The 24,967-nt window shown below is 38.6% G+C and overlaps 1 protein-coding gene across 3 annotated transcripts in view; it reads left to right on the forward strand.

The window, feature by feature from the left end:
* The window catches only part of TOX (thymocyte selection associated high mobility group box), a 220,524-nt gene extending 204,305 nt beyond the window's left edge, over nucleotides 1–16,219 (forward strand). For all 3 annotated transcript variants that reach the window (XM_071553101.1, XM_071553102.1, XM_071553100.1), the window contains 3 exons: nucleotides 3,367–3,753; nucleotides 12,704–12,855; nucleotides 15,142–16,219. In XM_071553101.1, coding sequence (XP_071409202.1) covers nucleotides 3,367–3,753; nucleotides 12,704–12,855; nucleotides 15,142–15,178 — 576 coding nt within the window. In that variant the 3' untranslated portion in view covers nucleotides 15,179–16,219. The remainder of the gene's footprint in view (nucleotides 1–3,366; nucleotides 3,754–12,703; nucleotides 12,856–15,141) is intronic.
* Nucleotides 16,220–24,967: the final 8,748 nt, after the last annotated feature.

A 24,967-nucleotide genomic window follows, 5' to 3' on the forward strand; every position in this document is an offset into this window, starting at 1 on the left:
TTCTCCTAGCCTATGAAGAAGATGCAGAATAAGGCTTCAACATGACCTTCAGAACAAGTATATAAGGCATGCAAGGAGCACAAAAGACTGTCAGGAACAAGTAATTTGTGGTCCTAGTGTATATTCGCTAATCCATGTGTGAAATACCACCACCTACCATAAGCTAAATATAATATTCTGTCACCCCCTAGTGGTGGGTTTACATCACCATTTTGATAATAGTGATCAAAGATATTCTCACTGGAGATCTAGTAGAAGACCTTGTTGCATGGAGGACATACTAAGCCCCAGTGTTTTGTGGCCTGTGTGCAAACTAATTGTATCATAGAACTTAATCCCAAAAATTAGAGATGTAAATTGTCTGTGTTGGTTTGGGGCAGATTAATTAGAGGTTTTGGGGGACTTTTAAAATGATTTCTGTGCTCTTCTCCTTGGACAAAGCAAAGAAAAATTGACTGAATTTCAACCTGCAAAGTTGGGGAACATGACTGTGCATTTGAAGCCCATATTGGCTAATCAAATCCCTTTGTTCTTATTTTCTAGTTTTACTCATAATAAAGGTCCTTATCTGAGACTGTGTGATGCTGTACTGGGCAGGTGCAGTGCCCATTCAGGTCTGTGAATGCAATAATTTTGCCTGAAATGGTAGCATGACTTATGCATCATATATGCCTCTTGGTATATTTCACAGTAAAGTAACATAACGAAGCCAAAATACTTGACGTCACCTATTCTATTAGCTTCAGCAATACTTACAAAATCTGCGTTTCTAACCTATCCACAGAAAATCTGGAAGTGCAGTATGTTGGAGAATAGCATTTAATGGGTTCATTTATCAAGATTCCCAGTTACTGATAGTATTGATGTGTTTTACACTGATATTGGACAATTTGGTTTCGGATCACATAGGATTCAAAGCATCCTAAATTACAGTAAAATACTTGCTGTTAAACTGAACTGTTGTGATTTTCACTGGATCAGGAGGTGAATAATAGCTTGAGGAAACTCAAACAGTCCCTTTTGATCACTTTGCAGTGCTCTTCTTAGAGTTATAACAAGTGTTATTCATCTCTGACCAGAGACTGTACAATTCCTCTTAACATAATTTGGTATTTAAAGTATTAAATGATACTATCTATATGTCTGTAATTTTATCAGTATGGGCCATGCACTCACCACTTATGTGTGAACTCAGAATTTCCCAATAATTAGCTTGGTTCAATGTAGTTTTGTTAAAGAGGTGTATGGCAGCATCTTTGTAGTTACAAATTAAATATAAGTATGTATCAGCATGTCACAAATGGTGCTGCAAAGGTTTTTTGATACCTCCTCACCAGGAGGAATTGTTTAAGCGATCTGCCCGTAAACACTTTGGGAGCAATTATCCCTGTTTGGACCACACAGAGCCTGCCAGCTACATCATGGAAAGACAAGCTGTTTTCATGAAGGGACTATACTCTCAATAAAACATCCAAGTTTCTAAAGAAAGAACAGAGCATACACCTCCTGTAATGTGTAATAAGCATGGGACACTCAAGAGGAGGCTCCTCACCAAGCTGCTAATTAGCAAACATTCTGAATCACTGAAATTTCAGCAAACCTGCCAGTCTCTGCTCCTACACTCACGAGAGTGTTCTAAAAATACAACTGGGAAGATAGGGGGAAAATATTTCTCATGTTGTCATGAACATTAATTCAGTGTTTTAAAAATAATATCCAAATAATGGCAGATTTTTGAAGCTACTTTCAGTCTTTTATGTCTGCATCTGAATCCTGCAAACATGCACATAATACATAATAGACGTGTACACCCACATGTGAGCAGAGCCAGGCAGATCCACAGAGACAGAGATTTGCATTCATTTTATCATTTTCATTTAATTGTTCTTAATTTACTGGAGAAAACAAGGGGGTTTTTGCTAAGGGAACTGCAGTTATACTTAGAGAAAATTAAGTTATTGTTCTCATCTTTATCATTGCATATAATGAAGCAATTTCAGTAACGCGCATGTCAGCGAATTGTTGGTGATGTTGCATCCTTCAGAAAGAATACAAATAGACTTCACTGACCCTGGAGTGCTAAGAGTAACATGAAACTTACTCTGACTTGTAAACTGAGCACACATGACATGGAGATCACAGAACAGGGGCATATATGCATCTTTCAGCCTTATTTTGACAAAGTGACTTCTTTCTCCCGAGAGACGTTTCTGCCATTTTTTCCAACATGTTTCATCTTTCACTGACTATTGATCCCAGTATGACTTAAATTACGATTCTCACTTATAAGCATATGGGAGTTAATTCTTAAATTTTTTTCATCATTTATTTAAGCACTCAGTTCACAGTAAGGATATCTAAGATAATAAAGTATGAAAAAAACCTGAGCAAACTGAGTTTAAGCAAATGTAGCAAGTTATAAATATTAAAATTCACATTCATTAAGGGAGCGTTTTTATTACTAGCAACTTTAGGAAATCAGGGCAAACCATAACATTTCTGAAAATCTCTGTAGTTTCCAGTAGTCTATGCAGTACTATTCCAGCTTTAGTAAGATAACTTCCCCGTGTCTGATGCAGTCTAACAATTTTATAGACACCAGTTTAAAACAGAATTTTCGGAACCTTATGAACTGGATTAACAAAGTTTTAGTAAAAGTGAAATTATTCAGAGTATTCTTATTTCTCTTAATGCGTAGCTTTTGTAACATGTTTGGTGGCATGGATAGCATTCCAGCACAGAACACTTCAACATAAAGGTATTGGCACAACAACTGGCATGTTTGTTCCATGCAGAACAGCTGTTGGGGTTTAGCCTCTTCATCATGTTAGCTAACTGATGAGCACTATTAGCATTATCAATATGTACAGTAAAGGATAGTGAAATTCTTATCCCTGGTTTGCAAACGGGAAAATTAAACATTTGCTTTTGCTGGAACCCACCCTTCAGAATCTCTTTTCAACTAGGCCATCAGATGTGAGGTTGATAGTAGTGGCTGCTTGTATGAATAAATGTGTCAGGCTTGGTTGTCTTTGTTGTCTAAGTTATTAGGTCAGTGATTCCAGTTTCAAGTTTGGAAAAAGGAAAATGCCAGTTTAGACCAGTAAACAGAGGACCTAAATTACCTTCCCCATCCCCCGCCCTCCCCCCCTCCCCACCCAACGCCTGCCAATGTTGAAGATAAAAATGTAAGGTAAAAGGGATTAATTATTTTTCTAGTGTAATAACCAAATGCCATTTCAAGGACAATTTGATGGTCCAGATACATGTTTTCCTGTGGTGTGACTCTTAAACACACTTGGAGGGTAGAAGAGCCACATTTGGTAGCTTGTAAGTATTGTCTGATTTTTTTCTTTTTCTTAACAGAGCTACAGTGAACCTGTTGATGTTAAAGCCTCACCACAACCTCAGATGATGAATTCAAAGCAGTCAGTGTTTCATGGGCCCACCCAGGCTCACTCTGCACTGTACCTCAGTTCCCACTACCACCAACAACCAGGAATGAATCCTCACATCACTGCCATGCATGCCAATATCCCCAGGAACATAGCTCCCAAGCCCAACAACCAAATGCCAGTGACTGTTTCCATAGCAAACATGGCTGTGTCCCCACCACCACCTCTTCAGATCAGCCCCCCTCTGCACCAGCATCTCAACATCCAGCAACACCAGCCGATTTCAATGCAGCAGTCCATTGGAAACCAGCTACCAATCCAGGTCCAGTCTGCTTTACATTCACCTACAATGCAGCAAGTAAGTTTTAGCTTTCCAGACGTCTGGGGAATAATTTTATTGGGGGGTGGGGGGAGAGGTGGGGCAGGAGCGGGGACTCATCCAAAAGTTGACACAGTGAGGGAGATTTAGAGCTGTGGATTAGCTTTAGTTTTGCAGGTTCCAAAACCATAGTAGTATAGACTTAGTCTTTCAAGGGCAAGAACAAATGAATGAGTTGACCTCGGTGATGGAATACTTCAGTAGAACTGTTTGTGCTAGCAATGATGTCCATCGTTGTCTGCAGACCCATATGCAATTCTGGGAGTACCCTGAAATATAAGTGAAATGTTAAGTCTTCAGGGAACACATTTTACAAACAAAATGCAGGCATGTCTATAAAAAGATGTGGTTGTAGTTTGTGCTGTTATCCTTGTGCTGACTGTGACATAGAACAGTTAGAGGCAACAGAAAACAACACAGGTTGTGTTGAGCATGCTAGATTAAGTGAACATGAATTTATGCTGCTTTCATAACTTCATTTTACTAGATAGCTATACCTTCTTTTTACTGGAAATAAGTGGGCTGTGCCCACAATGCCAAAAATGGTGGGGGTTTTGCTTGGATTCTTTTTTTTTCCACTCTCAGTGTTGATTCTCAATACATTTCATAGGTGTTCTGAATGAATGCAGACCAACCATGGTATTGTGCAGTCTTATGGAGGGCTAGAGCAGATATGCTGTTTATTTCATCAGCGAAAATTTCCTTTTGTATTGGATGAGTTCTGACTATCAATAATAAGATCTTGCTTTGCAAAGTGTTGTTAAAATGAGAATTTTTTGAATGGAGTTGCAAGAATCTACAAGATTTTATACACAAAATTTGTCAGTTCTGGCTGATAATGCATAGTCATGAACTTGCTGCATGTTTTAAATTACTCTATAAATTCACCTTTGCTAACAAGGCATTTGCATTCGCTTTCCAAGTCAGAAACATTTCCTCCCATGTTTGGTCTTTAGAGATGAGAATACTTGCACAAAAACCTTAGTTTCTATCAGGGAGAACAATTTAACAAGGAAAGAAATTTTACAAAGAAAAAAAAACCAAAAAGAGTTGTAAACAATCTGGACTGATAAACTTAGGTGTTCAGAAGGTGTGCTTAGCATGATTTGGGCTTTTTCAGATACTTTGATCTTAGTTCAAAGTGTTTTTTTGAGCAATCATGAAGGAAAATTTGTAAATCGTTTACAACATTTTCCTGGTCCAGTTTATTTTTTCACAATCAGAGTAAACAGATTTAGTAGATATGACCACAGGTATCTCTTTGTTTAGGCTTTAGACAGTTAGCTGGCTCTGGTAGCAGGTAGTGGGGGACTGGCCTTCAACAAGCCATCTTGTTCTGGTTTCCAACTCCCAAACCACTGTGTCGGTAAGGGACAGAAAAAAATTCCACGAACGATTTTGAAACTGTAACAACAGGTGAGCCAGGAGGGTCTGTCTGGCAATCCTAAACCTGGTGGAATCCTGGTTGAACCTGAAGGCTCAGAGCAGAGAGACACAAAGCAATACCTTGGTTCATTTACCAAACTTGAAAATCTGTGACTGCAACCTATTGAGGTACTATAGCTATATTTCAGCAAGTTTTTATATCAGCCTTCCAAGTTCAGATTGTTTGCCAAGTTCAGTGTCACTTGTACATTACTTGACCAGTGCAGAACTATAGAAGATCAAACCCCTTACGCCTTTTCCACAATCACCACTAATTCACTGAATATACTTGAAAACCTATTTATTGAATTTTTAGCTCAGTAAAGGCTCGCAAAAGATGTAATGCAGATGTTAGATACTTACATATTTATACAAAGAACATCATTATTGTATGAATCCAAACACTTAGACATTACTCTAAACCATTACATACTAAAAAAAAAAAAAAAAAAAAAGTAATATAATAGGAATCTTCTAATTTTTTTTTTTATTAAGTTGCATGCTTGTAGCACTTGGTGTGTGCATCAGCAACTTGAGAGTACTTTCAGTTGTCTGTGAGATGTGTGGCGTGAGGTTGACTTGTTTCTAGCTTAAGAGAAAATACAGGACACTGGGTAGTAGAAAACAGGTCTCTAGAAGTCAGTATGTAGACCTGTATCATGATGAGTCTTTTGTTTCACTAAGGAAAATTACAGCTAAGTAACCTCTGTGTACCTGTTATCCGTTGCTAAATTCACAAAATTTTGCATTAAATACTTTTTACTGACCCATACTCCTTAGTCAGAAGGGCTGGTGCTGAAGATGTAATGAAGATACCATGGTGAGATATTTCTGTTTCACTCAAGGTGACAGGTGCTTGTTCCTTGTTGAAATACTACACTGCCAATCTACATGCCTCTTTGAGTACTGTGGAACATCTACAAGCCAATTTATATTTCTTTTGCTCCTGCTTTTTATCAAAGTAATCTCACTTTGGAAGATATTTTTTTAGCATAAAACAGTTTATAGAGTTTTTGCATTGAATTTAAATATAGAATGCATTTCCTTTGCTGTTGGCAAAGACAAAGGAAAATGTATATTACACTTCAGGGCAACAGGTGCATGAACAACAGCATGATTTTCCATGACATAACAGAACAGTGGTATCCTCTTCAGTTTCTTAGGTATGACTCTTTCTAGTCTAGTCAAAAAAGGATAGAAAACACTGTCCCTGGGATTTCGTACTGTGTTAAACACAAAAGACAGGTTGATCAACAGGAGGCAAAAAGCAAAAAGTCAAGAGACTATAACCTGAAAGTAAAGGCCTCTTTCTGACTCAGTTGACAAAGGACTCTGGTCTCCCCTCTGCTTGAAATTGAGCAAACACTCTGCTGATCACAGAGCATGGTAAAGAGGAAAAGATGTAGCGGGGAAAACAGTGAGCTCTCCCAACAGTGGCAACAGCACAGAGTCAGAAGCAATGAGGAGAAAGAAGAGTCACTATGCTGTATGTCTGGTCCATGTTGAGGAGCGAAGGGGAACTCAGAATGTGAGGTTCAGTCCCAAACAATACTGTGTAGAGTGCTCTGCTACATAAAAAGAACAGCTAACAGGAATGAGAGAATATGTATTCTGATAAAGCAGAAGCAATTATTGCCTTTAATTCAACTTTTTTTCACTTCCTCTTCCCTTCTGCTGTTATATTTCCTCCACGCTTAAGGTTTGGCCATCTTAAGCCTTTCTAAAGTCTGCATGTAAGCAGCAAGAACAGAAACTAGTTAACATCCTGCTCCCTACAGTGTGACTTGCAACAAGAGACATTTTCCTCTTTGGAAGCCTCAGCACTGCTCATACCAAACAGACTAACACATTTTAAAAATGAGGCAAATTTTCTCATGTCACAATGCACCATGAAGCTTAATAGGCAAGAGAAGCGTAAGTCTGCCAACAGGATCCTGGCAGGTTTCTATTGCAGGTGTTGGCATGCTCACCTGGCTGGACACCATCATTGCAGACTGTAGGCATGTTAGAAGCAGCGACCACTGCTCTCATCATTTTTGGGTTCTCTTTTCTTTTTCTTTTTCTTTTTTTTTTCCCCAACATCCAGCTTTGAAATAGTTCATGGCTTATTAGTGTGACACTGTATGGTAGCAGGCTCTGTGAATCTCTGCTCTCTTCAGATGCCCTGCTTTATCTGTGACTCTGTGGCATTTGGCCACTCATTTTCTCCAGGAAAAAGGAGGATAGTTTCATATCAAAGACCATCTTGTATTATGTCTGAAGGACTGACAGATCCAAGAAAAATCACATAAAGATTCAGATTTCAGTCCTGGCAGCCAGAAACACAGTTCTACGAAAACCACTGTGTGTGAAATCCACAAACCCTTCTGTGCATAACTTTGAGGGACTGATAAGAAGCGCTGACCTGAGGAGAGAGTTCTGCCCCCACTGCTTCCAGGACAATAAGCTGATCTTCATCAGCTCCACAGGGAACACCATGTCCTTCTCCACATCCAGCACTCCTTGACTGCACATGTGCAGCTGCCAAATCAAGAGAGACTGCCAGCTGGAGAAGGGCAGTTTCCTTTGGGAGTCCACAAAAACTACAGAACATCAAGAAGATCAGAAGTGTTGGTAGCCAAAAATCCTCAGTGACTGCACAATTTCTGTTTTTTGGGGTTTTTTTATAACTCAATTAACTCTGTGGAGTATGCAGCTCATGCAATGCATCCAAATTGTTCTGAAATGCACAAGGCAGTGTAATGTTTTGGTATTAGCATTTTTGTCATTTGCCTAGCATTAGTAAATATTTTTTATTTTCTTTTAAACAATCTTCTCTATTTTGAGCTATCTCAATTGTAACTTCTGTGAAGCAGACTATTTTGTCTCTTTTCCCATTTGTTCCAAAACAGTTAATGAATAAATTAAGTAATGACCACTACTGTAGACCTTTGGAGTGCTTGCTTCTGGTGATAATCCTTCAAATTGTAAACAAATTACCATTTATTTCTATTTTCATACTTAGATTTAAATTAGATCCTGATTTTTACTGTCTTTAACTTCTTATTCTGAAGCACATTTTTTCTTAAATAATGTTAACAGGAACTATGTAAAAGTTTTGCTTTGCAAAATCAAAATCCACTGTGCAGCAGTTTTTCTTTCATCCACTTTTGATATACAGAAGACTCACAGTAGATTAAAAGAGTGTGATTTTTCTTTCATTAAATGCCCATGTGATCATCTTATCACTGTATAATTTTTTAACTGATACAGAGTTGCTTCTCTCCAGTCTGTTTCGTAGGTTTGACATGATGTTTAATTTTACTTAGTTTTCATTAGACAATCTGATTCACAATCCTTGTCATTCAAATTAGCACAATTTCTCCAAAGTTCTGGCTAAAGCAGCATCTGAAGCTGCATCCTGTTTTCAATTGCAAGGTCATTCTTTCCTTTCTGTACTCACACAGACATTTGTGATTCTTTCTGAGTATACCCTGCTATCCAGCCTGTTGTATTGTGCTGTTTGGTGTGAAGAGTGATGAGACTGAGGATTCACTCCCCACTCCCCACCAGATATGCCCAGCCCTTATTAAGGAACCCTTTTAAGTAGCCCTACTGGAAGCATCACCTTCCCTTCTCAAAATCCTACACCCAAGCACTGTGTGGGATGGTGAGTCCCATTAAAATCTCTGTCCCACTTCAGTTCACAGGTAGAGCAAGCAAAACTAAATTCTGAATGTCTAGTAACCATGGCTGCAAGTGCCTATGCATAACAAAGCAGTAGAAGATTAATGTATGTCACATTTTATTTTTTTTTTTAATAATAACTCATTTCAGTCTACTTTTAGGTATTTCTTTTCCTTTAGAAAATAAATGTATACAGCAAGATGATTGCATATCCTGCCAAAAATAATAGCCTCATTTTTTTTGGTATATATATTATATACAGCAAAATCAGGGACTGGCTGTATTTGTCCAGCTTTCTCCTTTTTTGTTAAGCTTTGTCTTCGAATGAGGTCAAGAGAAAAAAAAATCATTAATATCTGTCAACTTCCTTTATAACCTTAAGGAAAAATCTTTGTATGATATCACACAGACAGATTTTCAATTTCCTTGTGTAATAAACAGATGCTTTAGGATTTGGATGTAATTTAAAGGTTTAAAATATCACATTGAGATTGATGAATAAATCAGTTGTGAAGACAAAAACATTGATGCCTGTTGAAAATACCTCTCCAGACAGGCAGGAAATGAAATTAGTTCCTAGTAAAGTGTGGAGATGAGGTTCACTCGTTAGTTCTGCTGCAGGCTTTTTAGGACTTGCTATAGTGGCACAACGAAACTGCTAGGGCTACAGAAATCTAATTAAAGAGCAAATGTCCCTTCTGACATCGAATTAATCTTTATCAAGTTCCCTATTTTTATTTCAATCTCGAACAAGAAAATGAAATTTAAAATTCCAGACATGTTGCAAAACAGTTGGTAATTTTCTGTTGAGCATTACAATGCAAAAACATTCAGCATTGTTTAATTAGACCTCGAAGCACTCATTTTCTGAGCACTTTTTATTTCATCATTGTTTGTTAAGGGTTTACATAAATAATACACAAATATTTACCACAAGCCTGGTACAAGGCTGTCTCCCTCTGTTCTACCGATCTATATTTTCAGAGCTTTTTCTGTTGATGTAAAAGCTGAACTGATTATTCCTTGCATCTTAAACAGTACTGTACTTTATCAGTCCTTGATACTGAGTTCAGGTTGCTTAAATTGCTTTCCTTTAACAAGCATCCACAATGCAGGTCTTCTGGTAACCCTCATCCCCTCCCAGAGGCACCACCAAGATGCTTCTGGAGCTGGAGCCTGGCTCAGATACTCCCGCACCATGTTAGAATTTATCACCTGAGTGTGTCCTAAGAAACAAATCCCAACACCAGGCAGCAGTAAACAAAACAGTCTTGCCAGGTACAAGATGAAAGTGTTGTTACTTGTAATTTTACAGGTAAAAGAATTAAATTTGAATCTGCAGTCCCAGCCAATGAGAGGTACCAATTCTGCCCAAGCGCACGCATGCTTTGCTGGAAGAGAGCCAAAGCAAATTGGCTGTGATCACACAGAAAACCTGAAAAAAATATGAGAATAAGTCCCCATCCCATTCTAAGCTGGCATTTAAACCACAGAACTATTCTCCAACATCTAAGCTTATTTATTTATCTTGATTCTGGAAAAAATTGAATGGATATTGTGCTGATGGTCTCTTCCTCTGATCTTGAGGAACTGTCTCCTTTCTGCATGAGTGTTTTCCAGAGAAGTTGTGGATGCCACCTCCCTGGAATGTTCAAGACAAGGTTGGATGGATCTCTGAGCAACCTGGTCTAGTGGAAGGTGTCCCTGCCCACAGCATAGGGGTTGGAACTAGATGGTCTTTAAGGTCTCTTCCAACCCAACTCACTCTATGATTTTATGAGTACTTGAGCATTCATAAAGCCTGCTCAGGTGCATGCTTTGTTATGGCTACAGTCCCTATATAGTATTTTTCTTGTATATATGATTTTTTCAAGAAAAAATGGTAAGATGGATCAGAGTTTTTGCTATGAAAGGTAACTCTGAGTGCCTGAGGGTAGGATGTGTTTCCATCTTACAGCTACATTAGAAAGGTCTTATGGTTGATGTTTTGTATAAAAATTATGACAATGGTATAGAAACCCAAATTTTCTGCCTTCTAATTACTCAAACCTCCAATTAAAGTAATTGGGAAATCTGCTTAATTACTGTTTCCTTTGGATCTGTTGCAGGCATGGCGGTTGTTTACACAGCTTGCTGTGCAGATTTGGAACTTGGTGAAAAGGCAGTGTACAGAGCATGGAGATTGCAATCACCATGGGTGTAAAACGCACCTTGGGTGCATTTTATTTAATCTCATTAGCAGGGCAGTATATAAGTAACATGGCAACCACATGGAGAATTCAGCTGTGAACTTGCTCACCACTTGGATAGAAGTGTCAACAGGGTCAAAGTGAGGCTTCAAAGAGCCTTTAAGGTACTGAAGTGTTACTCAGGATATTCTCCATATGGAAAAGATTAAGGAAGAAAGTTGCAATCATTTATGGTCTAGACTAAAATCCATGATCAATATGAGTGGAGTGAGATAACAGTGCACATGAGAGGCAGGGCAGAACACCAGTAGAACCTTGGGGAATAGCCAAGGAAGAGGGATGTGAAGAAAAAAGTGATGTTATATTTGAAGGAAGCTAATTTCTGTGAATGGAGGGGGCCAGGTAAAAACAGAGTACTCATTTATCTTGCAAAAAGGTAGCATGCCTGACTTCTTAAATGTGCAGAAAAAAATATCCCTCCACAAAATTCCTGCCTTAATGAAGGCTGTGCATAAGAAGCAATCACACAATGCACTAACACTAAACTAAAACTAAAAGCTAACTAAAATCATTAATTCTATGTATTTTGTGTCTGGGCTTTGGCTGGAAGGAATGAGTTTTCAAAGTAGGTATCTTGGTTCAAGTTCAGTTCCTGATTTAACAACTGCACATCCAGTTAATTTGAGTAGGAATTCTGTGCCCTTGCCCCAGGAAGGAGTTTGGTCTGGGTTTATTCAGCAGACATCGATTGTTTTCATACATCATTCCCATGCTTTTACCTACTGCAATTCTTCTAACTTTACAGGAACACAATGTACATTTATACAGGATGAACCAGATACACTAGCCTTGAAATTTCAATTGTTCTCCTGGGTTTGAAACACAATATTTAAACATCCTAATATATCAAAAGAACTAAAAATTGTTATGACTTTTCATATGACAGATATTTCAGGGAGCAGGTTAGATGCCTCTTTGTAACTTCCACTTTTTTCTCATCTCTTTGGTTTCAAAAAGCAAGTTATTCTGTGCTACTTTCACTACATTAATCCAACAACTGTTAAAAAGCTTTGGTTGAATTTCCGTTTAGTTGAGAGAGAAGTGCAAATAAAAGAAGCAGCAGATGGTCCCTTTGTGACTGAATGAAGAAAAAGGGTTTTGAGAACAATACGTGAATAGGTGTAGTCTAATAAAACAGTCAGCCACCTGCTGCCTACATCCTTCAAAAAGATTCTGTTGCATATTCTGGGAATTAGTGACAAGTGTGTATCCTTACGTTTAATCTAAATGGAAGCTCTAAGGAGCAAACAGACCTTTTTGTCCAAGTGCTGATTGAGTTGTTCTCTTGGTTTTGAATTGTTACTGCTCTGTGTCTTTTAGTTCTATCCTGTGACTGTGTAACAGCTAACAATGGTTTGACAGTGTTTCATTTCTCAAACCAAAGAAAGATTTAAAACTTAGAAAGTACCTACATATTTTTGCCTATTTTAAGTTTTATAACCTAAAGCACATCTGGAAAAGAAGTAGTCTACCGTTTAACAGTACACACCACTTTTTTTTTTTTGTGTGTGTGTGTGGGGGGGGGTGTTTATACACCAAACCTGTTACTTTGTTTCCATACTTTATAATGTACTTGCTTTCTCCTCTAGGGATTTACTCTTCAGCCTGATTATCAGAATATCATCAATCCAACATCAACAGCTGCACAAGTTGTTACCCAAGCAATGGAGTATGTTCGTTCAGGGTGCAGAAATCCTCCAGCACAGACTGTGGACTGGAATAATGACTACTGCAGTAATGGGTAAGCAGCCAGTGAATGCCACCTTGTGTTGAGGAACATTCATGACACAAGTATCTGATAGAGAATTTGAGAACAGGATTGTTGCCTATTTTCCTGCAGTGTTTTGGAAGTGCATCTGAGATGGCTCTGCATTTATTCATCATTTAGACTGTTGTGAGAGAATAAGTTTTCAATACATACATTTATTAGACATTGTCACTTCATGACAGCGCATACACTTTGTAGTCTTAGAGAACTTCCATTCCATAGAAAATCAGAGGTGTAAGAAATAAGGTTTAAGATCTCTACCTCCTCCTTGAGAGACAAATAGCGTGAACTATTTCCTCTAAATACTCCATTGCTGAGGAAGGCTTGTTGCCAGTGAAAGTAACTAATCTGAGTCATGAAAATCTACGTCAGTGAGAGGCAGGGCTGATACATGTGATACAAGATACATGGAAGGGAATGGCATGAAGATCACATCACTGTAACCAGAAACAAAACACCATATGTGTAGGAGCTCCATGGCCTTAACATAAGGTTAGTAACCCCTCCCAGCATTCAACTCCTCTGCAGCATGGTTTTTGTGGATCCTTATTACTGTCCCAGGAATTATCTGCAAGCATTTAAGACTGAACAGAAGGTATCTTTTCAGTTTTAAAGGATAAATGTTGAGCCTTGTGAATGTGCTCACCAGCCTGACCTCCCCTTCACCTAGCATAAATCCCCAAGGCAAAGGCAGATAAAATATCTTGGTTGCTATCAAAGTGCCAAATCTAGCCCGGACAAATGAACACAAAGCAGAACTAAAGACCAGTTTCATCCATTACCTTTACTTAAATTGAGAATTTCAATTGCATTATTATTTTAAAGTGTTTCTGGAACTCAAACTAGAACTGAACAAAAATCTTTTTCTGGTTACCAATTCAGAATAACAGCTTGACTAGAACCCGCTGCCATTGAGGCAGACTTTAACTAGTCTTCAAAGCAGCATCACTTTCTCCAAATCTATCACTGTTGCCATATGATGTACCCACTTGTTCAGCAGAACAGTCTTGCTTCTGTTCTGTACCACCATCATGTCTTGATATGTACTATAGACCCTTGTAGGAGTCTGTCCTACTCAGACTTTTACAACCACTGACACTTATCTCTGAATAGGCTGTTCTCTGTCACACAAGCCACAGCCACCTGTGGCTTTGATTTCTGATTCTGGAAAAAAATGCAATGCACCCTTGTTCCCATCACTGCCCTCCAGGTACCCATGGGGCATAGCTTTCCATCACCAGCAGCTTACTCTGAGCAGACCCTGTATATACTCTGTGTAGATACACCTTTGTGAATCTCTGTGCATGACCTTAACCCATCCTTGCTATAGCATTGGCATAAACTACCAGTACAGTGTAATTTGCTCTGTACTGCTCTTGTACTCCAAACCAAGTAAGCTGCAAAGCTGTGGAAGAACAGAACTGGTGCCTAGGTTTTGTCAAGGAAGCAGGAGATTAACAGTAAAGCCTCCCTCTCAGAAAACGTCTGCAGTATGCAAGTGTGTACCAAGTCCCATCAGCGATGCTTCTTCTGCTTTAAGTGACTCTTTTCTTCTGACTTCTACAGACTGTTCCAAATCTGAAATTGGTGAATTACTCCTTTTTGTCCTGAAGTGATATGCTTCAGTTGAAGCTGAAACCCAAAAAGAACTTAATGCAAAAGCTTGCTAGACAATGTGCATTGGTGGGTTTCCTGTAGAGCCTGGTCTCCAGTAGAGAGTTGATCTAGCTGGACGTGCCAGAAGCTTCTGGTGTTCCCTTGCATGTGTTTACCTGAACCTGCCAACCCATCACATTTTGTTTCTGTCTGTATGAGTAAATAAAATAGGTCAGAGATATCCATGGCTGACACACATCTTCACGTAACTAAGCTCTCTAGGGTCTAGGGAAAGTGACCACTTCATATAGGGTGCCTATGGAGTATTGTTTCAAAACCTGTTCTAAAACCCTTAGTTCTACCCATATGGTTTTTGATAGTCAGTGCTATCAGCCCACCAGTGCAGGTGTTCCCAAACCAGCACTTAAGCCAATATCCCAGTCCTGTGCAATTTAGAGCCAGATGTGGTCTCCAGGTTGTTACATGTCACTATGGCACTAGGATTTTTCTTATTACCATGACAATGCAGCTGTACTCCAGTGATATGCTTGGAATTAATGACATGCTGTAGGGTTGTGGGATTGTGGGGTTTTTGAAAAGTAGAACTAAAATTTTTTCAAATTTAAAAAACCCCTCACGTTTGTTCTTTTTCTCTTTGAACAGTGGCATGCAGAGGGACAAAGCACTCTACCTTACCTGAGAATCTGAAACACCTCTCCTTTCCACTGAGGAATGCAGGGAAGTCTTTTCATCATGGATTGCTTTATGCAGTCAGGGCAGTTCTGCATTTTATTAGGAAATACAAGTTGCTAAGCACTTAGGACTATTTGAGCTTGTGGGTCATCCACTATGGAAAAAATAGTCTTGCTTCCTTCTTTTTCTCCTCCTCCCCTCCACCCATTTTTCTCTTTCTTTCTCTTTTCCACCCCTACCTTGAGATCCTTTAACGGACATTGCTTTTCTTCTACCCTGAAGGAAACTTGGACCATTCAGATTTTATGTTGGTTTTTGCTGTGAAGTGCTGCGATAGTAACTGCCTTAGCAACTGTAGATGTCTCGGATAAAAGTCCTGGATTTTCCATTGGTTTTTCATAATGGGTGTTTATATGAAACTACTAAAGACTTTTTAAATGGCTTGATGTAGCAGTCATAGCAAGTTTGTAAATAGCATCTATGTTACACTCTCCTAGAGTATAAAATGTGAATGTTTTTGTAGCTAATTGTAATTGAAACTGGCTCATTCCAGTTTATTGATTTCACAATAAGGGTTAAATTGGCAAACATTCATATTTTTACTTCATTTTTAAACAACTGACTAATAGTCTATATTTTCAAAGTATTTGGAGGAAAAAAGTAAAATAGTCCCAAATTATATTAATTAAAGATATTGGCCTTGTCTCATGAAATAAACACAAAAAATAACAACTAGGAAAAAAAACTAATGTTGATAAAGAGCAAACACATTTATTTTGTACTGCCTAAAAAATGCTTCTTTTTTAAAAAGAAAATCACTTTATGTGTACTGGTTAGTAAATGTCATTTAAGTCCTTTTATGTATAAAACTGCCAAATGCTTACCTGATATTTTATTAGATGCAGAAACAGATTGGAGACAGCTAAATTATAACCTCTACATATGGCTATGTATTATTGTTTCTTCATACTGTGTCTGTATTTAATCTTTTTTATGGAACCTGTTGCGCCTATTTATGAATTAATAAATATAGGTGTTTGTAAGTAAATTTGTTAGCATTTTAAAGAAGTTTCTTTGACGCTTTAACTTTTGCTGGCACAAATTGTTCACAACTGATGTGAATACTTTATTTAGTTTTTACAGTGACATATATAACACCAAACCTGCTTTACTGGTAGAAAATGAAGGTACCCAATAATTATTTCTCTATTTCTTTGGTTGTTAAGGAGAAGCAAAAAAAAAGGTATTTTGAGTAATTCCCTTTTTAAAGCATTGTAGCAGGAAGTTGCCCAAAACTAAGACTTGAACTAACAAAACTAACTGAATAAAACTGCATAACAGTGCTTCTTGAAACTTCATCATTTTTTGTTAATAAGTCAAATGGAATAAACATATTACCAAAACAAATATTACCAAATATGCCTCAGGCATTTTATTATATATGCAGAAGTTCCTACAGAATTTTAGGGAGTATATCAGAAATAAATCCTAAAATTAAAGGTAAGTTCAACAGGCACAGGAAAAGGGATGAAAATATCCAAAAGAAGGTATTTGCTCAATTCTTGGGATCAGGGATAGCTCCAAAAATACATTTGTGGAGGATTTAATCTCAGATGCTTCTCTCATTAATGGAGAGTACTGCTGATTTGTATTTTCTATGTGAAATAAAGAAAGCAATTTGGATAGAATACACATTATGCAATGCCATTGATTTTTCTTTATAAAACAAAACAGAAACAAAGGCATGCTTGCTTTTGAATGATTTCAGGCAATGTACAATCGGAATCACTTGGCATGTAATAACTAATAAATAATGCAGATCAGATGTGATTACTCAAATTACTGTAGTTGAGAACTCTAATTTTCCTGTCTTGAAACTCTATGAGAACTCGTGATTAAATTCACAGTTTATTGTTTGTCTGTTTAGTACTTTAGAAATATACCAGCACTACTAATTACCCAATGTCTTCTATTTATTATATTATAGTAAACTACATTTTCCACTCATGTTAATTCTAAAGTGAGAAGATAATTACTGGGAATGAGAAAAATCAACTTTGATTTTGACAGGCAATTTTCCTGTTTCTTTTATGAAAAAGAACTGTGCTATCTTCATTTCTTTTAGAGCAGGTGTGCAGTCACATAAAGTTGTTAATTTCGATATCCAAGCAGAGTTCAAAATACAAGAAGACTTTAATGTAAATAAAAAAATACATCATGAATAAAATACTTATTCTGTATGAACCTCTGGCTAGTTGATGTCTCTCCATGTGTAAGTGGTGTGTTTTCCATGCAGCACCTTACCCATCCAGTGCTCTGAGTGTCATTCTGGGGTCTGTTCAGGTGGGACAACTGTGCTGGAAGAGCAGCAGTTTGGCCACAATTATACTGAAACCACTTTGATCCAAAAGGAAGATCAAACTTCACTGCATAAATGTCAGTTCTTCATGTCTGACCTTGGAAAAAAGAAGCGGTTGCCAACCAAGGGCAATCCGCTATTTGTTTTCAGCTGTGCACTGACAGATCCAAATTGTTAATAGGTGGTTGATATCTGTTTGTAAGCAGGTGAAACTCCACTGGAGTTCATGAAGATGTGCACCATCCTTTGCTGGAAAGCTGTGGCTTAGGCACCACATTAACACTTAAACCCAAGTCACTGGTTGCAAGTCACCATCTACTCTAACCATGATAATGAGAAAGCACACGGGAACTAAATAACCTGCACATTGAAGCAACACATTAAAGCTAGTTAATACAATAAAAATTTGTCAAAGTGATAGAAACCATGCGAAATAATGTCTTCCATTAACTGAAATTAATATTTTTTCAATTATTTTTGAAAAGTGGTGGGCAAAATGCAAAGCTGGCAACATATGCACTCTGCAGGATGCAAATCCCATTTGCTCGCACCAAGGTAAGCAGAGGTTTTGAAAAGAAAAGGCTCTTCGAATTTACTGCTGCTCTCAGCATGCCCTGTTCTGGTGACATGGATCCTGGCCTCTCTATCCCCAAATTCACACATGTTCAAGCAGAAATCTCATCCAGCTGCTGCCTCTGACCCAAAAAAATGATTCAAAGGGACCTGCCACAGGATTTTCCCCTCACATTCATCCACAGGCAGTAAGTAATGTATTCATGGAGAGCCCCAGCCATTCACGATGAAATGTAATGTATTCATGCCCACTTCTCTTTCTCTCACCAAATACCAGCTCCTGATTCCAGTGGCATCTCTGCCAAATATTCCCTGTGAGGCTCCTCTGTAAACAAGAAACTCAACAATAAAAGATCTCATTAGTGGAAGGTAAAACACACTCTTAGCACCTTCCTCAGCCTCTTGGGACCTCATCCCACCCTGAACTACCATCTCCAAGTCTGTATCTGCCTGTTTTTTACCCAGTCCTGTAAACACGGCAGATCCAGAGAGATCCCTTTTTGTACTCTGGGAACATGGAATAGGAAAAAATCCTTGTTTTGCACACATTGCGAGAAGGAGCTAAAGAGCTGTTATGTAGCCCATACAGGAGTTACTCCCCTGAACTCCCATTGATAGGTAGGTATGGAGACAGATGTAGTTACAGATACACATATAGACAAAAAGATACATATATACATACACAGACAGCCTTTTAACTATTTATCTGATGTTTTCAAGTCCTTTTGCATTTAAATAAAATATCTGGTGACTATAGCAGCATGCTGGCAGTGCTGCAGGAGGTGCTGAGCACCTCGGAGAACACGAGGTGCTTTGTGTCAGGTCTCACAGACAGCATTCGCTTTCCTTTGCAAAGTCATGTGTTTTATTATTACCCAGCAGCACATTAAATCGCAACTCAAATGTAGCTCTTACTCCACCAACAAGAGGACAAGTGAGAACAATGACTTGTAACATTTCAGAGTCTGTCACACTTACTGCCTAATTAGAGAAATGCACTAGCAAATGTGTATCTGCATGGATCCTGCAACTGTCATCATTTCACATTCTATTAAGGGCTTGCTGTGATAGACACTTTACAAAGAAATTTTGTTCAGGCTAATACCAATCTGGCAATCATGTAATTGGCCAGCAAATAAAATAGGAGAGGGGGGAGGGGAAGAAAGGAGTGAGAGGAAGGGTAAAAGCAATGGAAACCTACCTATTTGGAAAACAAATTGTGCAAAAATCCACAGTATACTGCAGAGAAGATCCTTACCCTCTGACAATTGTGTGTTTACAGCGAGTCTGAGCATAATTGCTCTGATGGGCTGTCAAGGAAAAGATTAATTTGGCAAAGATTAGTATTGACTTGCTGTTTATTAAGGCTTTTAAACAGCTGTATCTGGCAACATTCCTGTAAGTGCCTGTCATGTCTGAAAATCAGGCTCACACCCGGGTGCTTGCCAGCTGTTGCTAAACAATCTTACCACTTAGAGTATCTTTCTCCAGGCCAAACAGCAAGAACAAAGTGTTACCAAATCAGTGTCTTTCATCCTGTCACTTTTCAGGGGATCTGAGAGCTCAGATATCCGTTGATGGCTGAGTGGTTGAGCCGATGGCAGCTGCCAGGGTGGTTAGGGAAGTGCTACACCAACCTGCCCCCCACCTATGAGAGTGCCGCTGTTTAGTCACCTCACTGACATGGAAAACCACAGCTTGCGACTGGTGTAATGCAAAGGGGCTTTAAACCCCTTAACAGTTGTGATCTAAGTAGGGTAGGAGGCAGAACTCCGGAGTGAGGGGTTCATCCCCTCAGGCTCTGATGGATGTAGGCAAGAGGCTAGAAGGCTGTGTGAAAGTACAGTAGACACCATTAATCTTTATAAAATCTACTGACATTTTCTTCCATGATTTTTTTTTGCTCAGTCTGCTGATAAAGAAAATTCATAAAAACCATGCACACAAAATTCCCTGGGTCAGTGGAAACCTGTAAAAGGAAAGATGTCAGCTGTTATTTTTTTGCATTACTTAAAACATTTCAGCTAGCATGCAGGCTTAATAGCAACTCAGAAACAAATAATACCAATGAAAAGAAGGATAAATGGCTGCAGCTAAATGCCAATACAAATAGCCTTGTGTTACAATTAAAGTTGATTTGGCCTTTCAAATAGAAGTCTGATTTTCTGGGATTAATCTCGACCTTTTCAAGTTGCATCAGGCTGAAATAAGTTGTCAGAACAGATGTGAATTTTGTTTGCAGAGAACAACTGTAATCCAGTAACCCCTAGAACATCAGCATTTCCCAGACCACCAGCCAGCTGAGCAGTAAGGATACAGGCAGCAGGCACCGAGCTCACACAGCAGGCAGAACCAGAGAACCCACAGCCATGTCTAGAGGCCGTGTCTAGGTCATATTATTTCAAACTGGAAACAAAGTACTTTTAAATCTGAATTTAGCAAACCACACGGTACACAAACTAGACAACAAATTTTAGGGAAAAAAAATTGGATCGAGGATAGATATCTTCATAAAATGTGTTTTTCAGCTAAATCAAACATACATGTAGGTGATCTGCTATGATTTTCCATGCACCCCTGTTTCACAGAAGTCTGGGCACACATAGACTTTCACATTTTGTAATGTGAAAGTCTCTGAAGGCTCCCAGAATCACACATTTCACATGCTGCTCTAAACTAGTTTTCTAAGAAGTTCTGCCTTACAATCTGCATGTCTCCTGTACATAAAAAAAAAAAGAAAACTCTAGTGACATTCCAGCTTCTCATACTTTGAATCACAGAATAAAAACTTCTCAGCTCTATGCACAGCATGTATGCTGACCTTGATCCTCTCAAAGTGCCAAGTTTCAGTAGAAAGTAAAAAATGCCCAAAACCTTTCCAGTATGGGCTGGGGGTGGGGGCATGGGGCCTGTTCACCTTACTGTGCTCTATCAAAGTCCCCGTGGCAGCATAAGCCCTTTGCAGACACAAAGCCTGCAGGTTGCTTTTGTAATACTGACTTTCTTCACAATGAAGCACCTGGATCCATGTTTATTCCATCAGTGCAGTCATATTGTTAAATACTAAAGATATGAGAAAGACTTTTCCTGCTGTCTTTACAGCACAGCTTAGATAGCAACATGAGGGTCCAAAGTTCATTCAAAAACATGTCACCACTTGAATAAATAAGGCTGATGCCCTAATTAGCAGAGGAAGCCTTCATGTTTTGCTCAGAGTTCAAAATAATGAGCTGAGCCTCTCCACTCCTCTGGCATACAAGCATGTGCTACATGGTTTTGTTAAAGAGATGAATATGAAAGGAGGTAAGTGATGTACCCAAGGACACAGAGTAATTTAGAGGAAAGGTATCTGAGATCTGAGAGTTTTGAAAAACAGTCTTCTGCTTTAGTCATAACTAAAGTTCAAAAACTGTGAAGAAGTGCTCAGAGCCACGAGGGCAGCTTTAACTTAGGTGGTATTTTACAAATAATAAAAAGGGAGAAGTTGCCAGGTTTTGTCTTTAGCAGTTTTTCACTTTTAAGTCATATGTGCACAGCTGAGTGCTATTTTCAAACTTAACTCTAAATTGTCTCTAGAAAGATTAAAATAACAAGAGAGAGATGTCTGAGTAATCTCTGCTCCTAGGTTCCTGGAATCTTTGATTAAAATTTCAAAGCTCATGAGATTGGAATTTTGACTATGCTGTTCGAATCCCTCAAATGTCTTTATTTATTTCTTTCTCTCTCTCTTTTTTTTTTTCCCCAGAATTTCTCTCAGAACTCAGTGAAGCCTTTTACATGCCTTTCTGCATCAGAGTTAACAAAGCACCATATATACACACCTGTCTGCCACCAAGGAGACTGATAGGACCCACAGGGATAGAGTCATGGCAGCTGAATGGGACTGTCCTACATCTGATTCTGCAGCAGAAGCTGCCCTCTGTATGCAGGCTGGAAGCAGCCACACAGTGAACTCCTGGCAAGAAGGTTATGCTTCTGCAGTATGTAGGTAATAAATTTTCAAGGCTGAGTATTTCTAAACCCTCAAGAGAATACTGTTTGAGGACAATTTGAACTAAAGTCAGAAGCAGGCTATCCTATCTTCTTATACTCATGTCACCTTTGGACTGGAAAGAAATCTGACTCTAGAGGTGGCAGCCTTTCTAGAAGTGACTCCCGTACAAGGAAAACATTGACATATTGGAGTGAATACAGAAGAGGCCACCACAATGGTCAGGGACTGGAACACAGGGCACAGGTGGAGGTCTGAGAGTGCTGGATATGGTTAGTCTCAAGGAAGGGAGTTCCTACTGCAGTCTGTAACTGCCTAGTAGGTCTTTAGAGCGAGACAGAGCCCAGATCTTTCAGAAAGCACACATGAAGGACAAGAGACAACAGACTAAGTTTCAATAAGGAAAGTTCTGATTACATATTAGGGGAAAAAGTAACCAGGGGGCAGGTTGAAAACACTGAAACTGGAGCCCAGAGAGGATGTGGGATTTCCTCCCTTGAAAACACTCAAAACTCAACAGGATAGGCCTGAAGAGCCCTTTCTAAGTTGTATCAGCTTTGTCTGTGGGGATAGGGTAGACCAGAAAACCTCCAGAGATCCCTTTCAATCTAGGCTAGTCTGTGATTGTTTTACACAAAAACTGCTTCCTGTGGAATAGAAAAAAAGCCCAGCAGATCATGGTTATTTGGTCTCAAATTGTGAAAGGGAGTGAGAAACTCTTGTTGGTTACTTCCTGTTACACACCTCATGTGCTACAGTAAATTGTGCTATTTTAAACTGAGGTTTTGCTGTCTGGTTTTACATGTACAGAAAAAGCGAAAGTGAACGTCATTTGTTTCTGATTTTCCTGTAGATGTTTAGTTAAGGGGAAACAAAAATTTCATGCAAATCATAAATGCTAATCCCCTGATCACTTTCCTGAAATGAATTTAGTTTGCATTACTGGGATCACAATTTTTATGCAAAGACAAGCAGGAGTGTATTGGTTGCCAAAGCAAAACTGATTGGTTAAATCTTGTACTGTGGGGAGCAAGTCCAGAGATAAATGAAGTTAAAGATACAGAGTTTTCCTTTTTTACATTTTTTTTCACATATAGCACTCAGAATAAGTCTCTGTGGGCTTCAATACGTGACTTTACATTTTAATGCTTTTCCTCTGCCAGATGGTTTAGATAAAAACCTATTAATTACATTCGTGCAAATAGTTTCATAGAAAAAATGTCTATTTTTAACATTTTTGCCTCAAGGTTTGGATATAATTTTTTTTTAGAAGTGAAGAAGTTTTTGCTAGTGTCTGATATTTTCATCATCTTCATTCTTACTATTAAATAAGATTCATAACAGAATGTAGTTGATGATTCCTCTAAAAGAATGTAGGTCAAAAAGTGCATTAAAATCACTTCATAATTTGATTTATGCATCTTTTTATAGAACCTTTATGTGTTTGCAATTTTCCATGTGCTCAGTTATGATTACTTCAATCTCTGCAAAAGTAGCATATGTGTTCTGTCAAATAGAATGACATAAACCCTTAATCTTCCATTCTCTTTGTTTTTATATCATTACTTTGGAGAGTATATTGAGTGTGTGAAAACTGGACAGGTTTCCCTACTGCAAACCCTCATTGCCAATATAGGCAAAATCCACTCCCATTCCTGGGGAATTCCCCCAGCAATGAAATTAAGGTGGCTCTGCTATGTACATGCCAAGAGGAGGTTAAGAGGGCATACCTGAGTGATTGAAATCTGAGTGATTTTAAATCCTTAAGGCCTTCCTTTATTATTCAAACACATCATGTGGGACCAATCAGAGCAGGACACAGGAAACTCTATGATTTCTTCGTTAACATGATCATCATGTTTGGTTCAGAACAGACATTATCTGCCATTTTCTTCAGCAGAGCTCTCTAGGTGTTTAGGGGTGTCCAGCACCCAGCCCTTTGGTCATGCAGAATATTAGAACTTAACTCTAGCACCTGATGGGGACATGCTCTTGGCAGCGTGATCACGCTGACCTTCTTTGCAGCAACAGGAGATGGATCAGCACCTCCATGGTCCATACTATGTAGGAAAAATACTCTCTCCTTTGTCTAATTCTGTACAACACTTGGAGATCCTAAATACCTGTGTCCACATTACACTAAGAAGTAATTTTGCCTAGTAGGAGTTGATGAGCTGATTGAAGAAATAAAACCTTAGCCCTAACAGCTCCACTGCATGAATTTCAGGGGACTAAATTTACAGTCTTCGCCTGCACTGCACCTCATCACCTGTAACTCAGCAATTTACACACAAGAAATTAGGTGGCTGAAGTCATATTTAGACCCTGACAAGTATTTAGCAAGCTCAATACACTGTTAACACAGAGATTTAAAACAAATAATCTTTATATGGGTTTTCCTGGATTGGGCACTTCAGGTGCCATGCCAGAAAAAGCGTTGGCAAGTAGCTATGGGAAGAAAGAAGGTAAGGGAGTTATAAGCAAGGAAAAAAATAGGGAGTTAAAAAAAAAAGATATAGCGTCTCCATGTGTTTCCAAGATTTGAGTTTGTGCAGTATTACATTCTTTCTGACATTAAAAGAACCTGAGCACATGTAAATAGAAACCACTCCAAAGAACAAAACTCTCCATGCAATGAAGGGATTTATAGTCATGACTGTATTGCTTGCAGGGTTTACACCATAGAGGCAATACATTGACAGACCGTGACTTTATATATACATCACTGTATTATTATAGCTGTTAGGATGTTCAGGAGGTTGTAATTAGTGAGCATCAGGGTGTGTAAGCCCCCTGCATGGTGCTGCCAAAGCTAATCCATGTCAGTGCCTACAGGCAATGATCGAAAATAAAACATTTCAGTGAACAGCACC

This window comes from Pithys albifrons, chromosome 4, assembly GCF_047495875.1.
Source record: "Pithys albifrons albifrons isolate INPA30051 chromosome 4, PitAlb_v1, whole genome shotgun sequence".
In the NCBI taxonomy this organism is placed as follows: domain Eukaryota; kingdom Metazoa; phylum Chordata; class Aves; order Passeriformes; family Thamnophilidae; genus Pithys; species Pithys albifrons.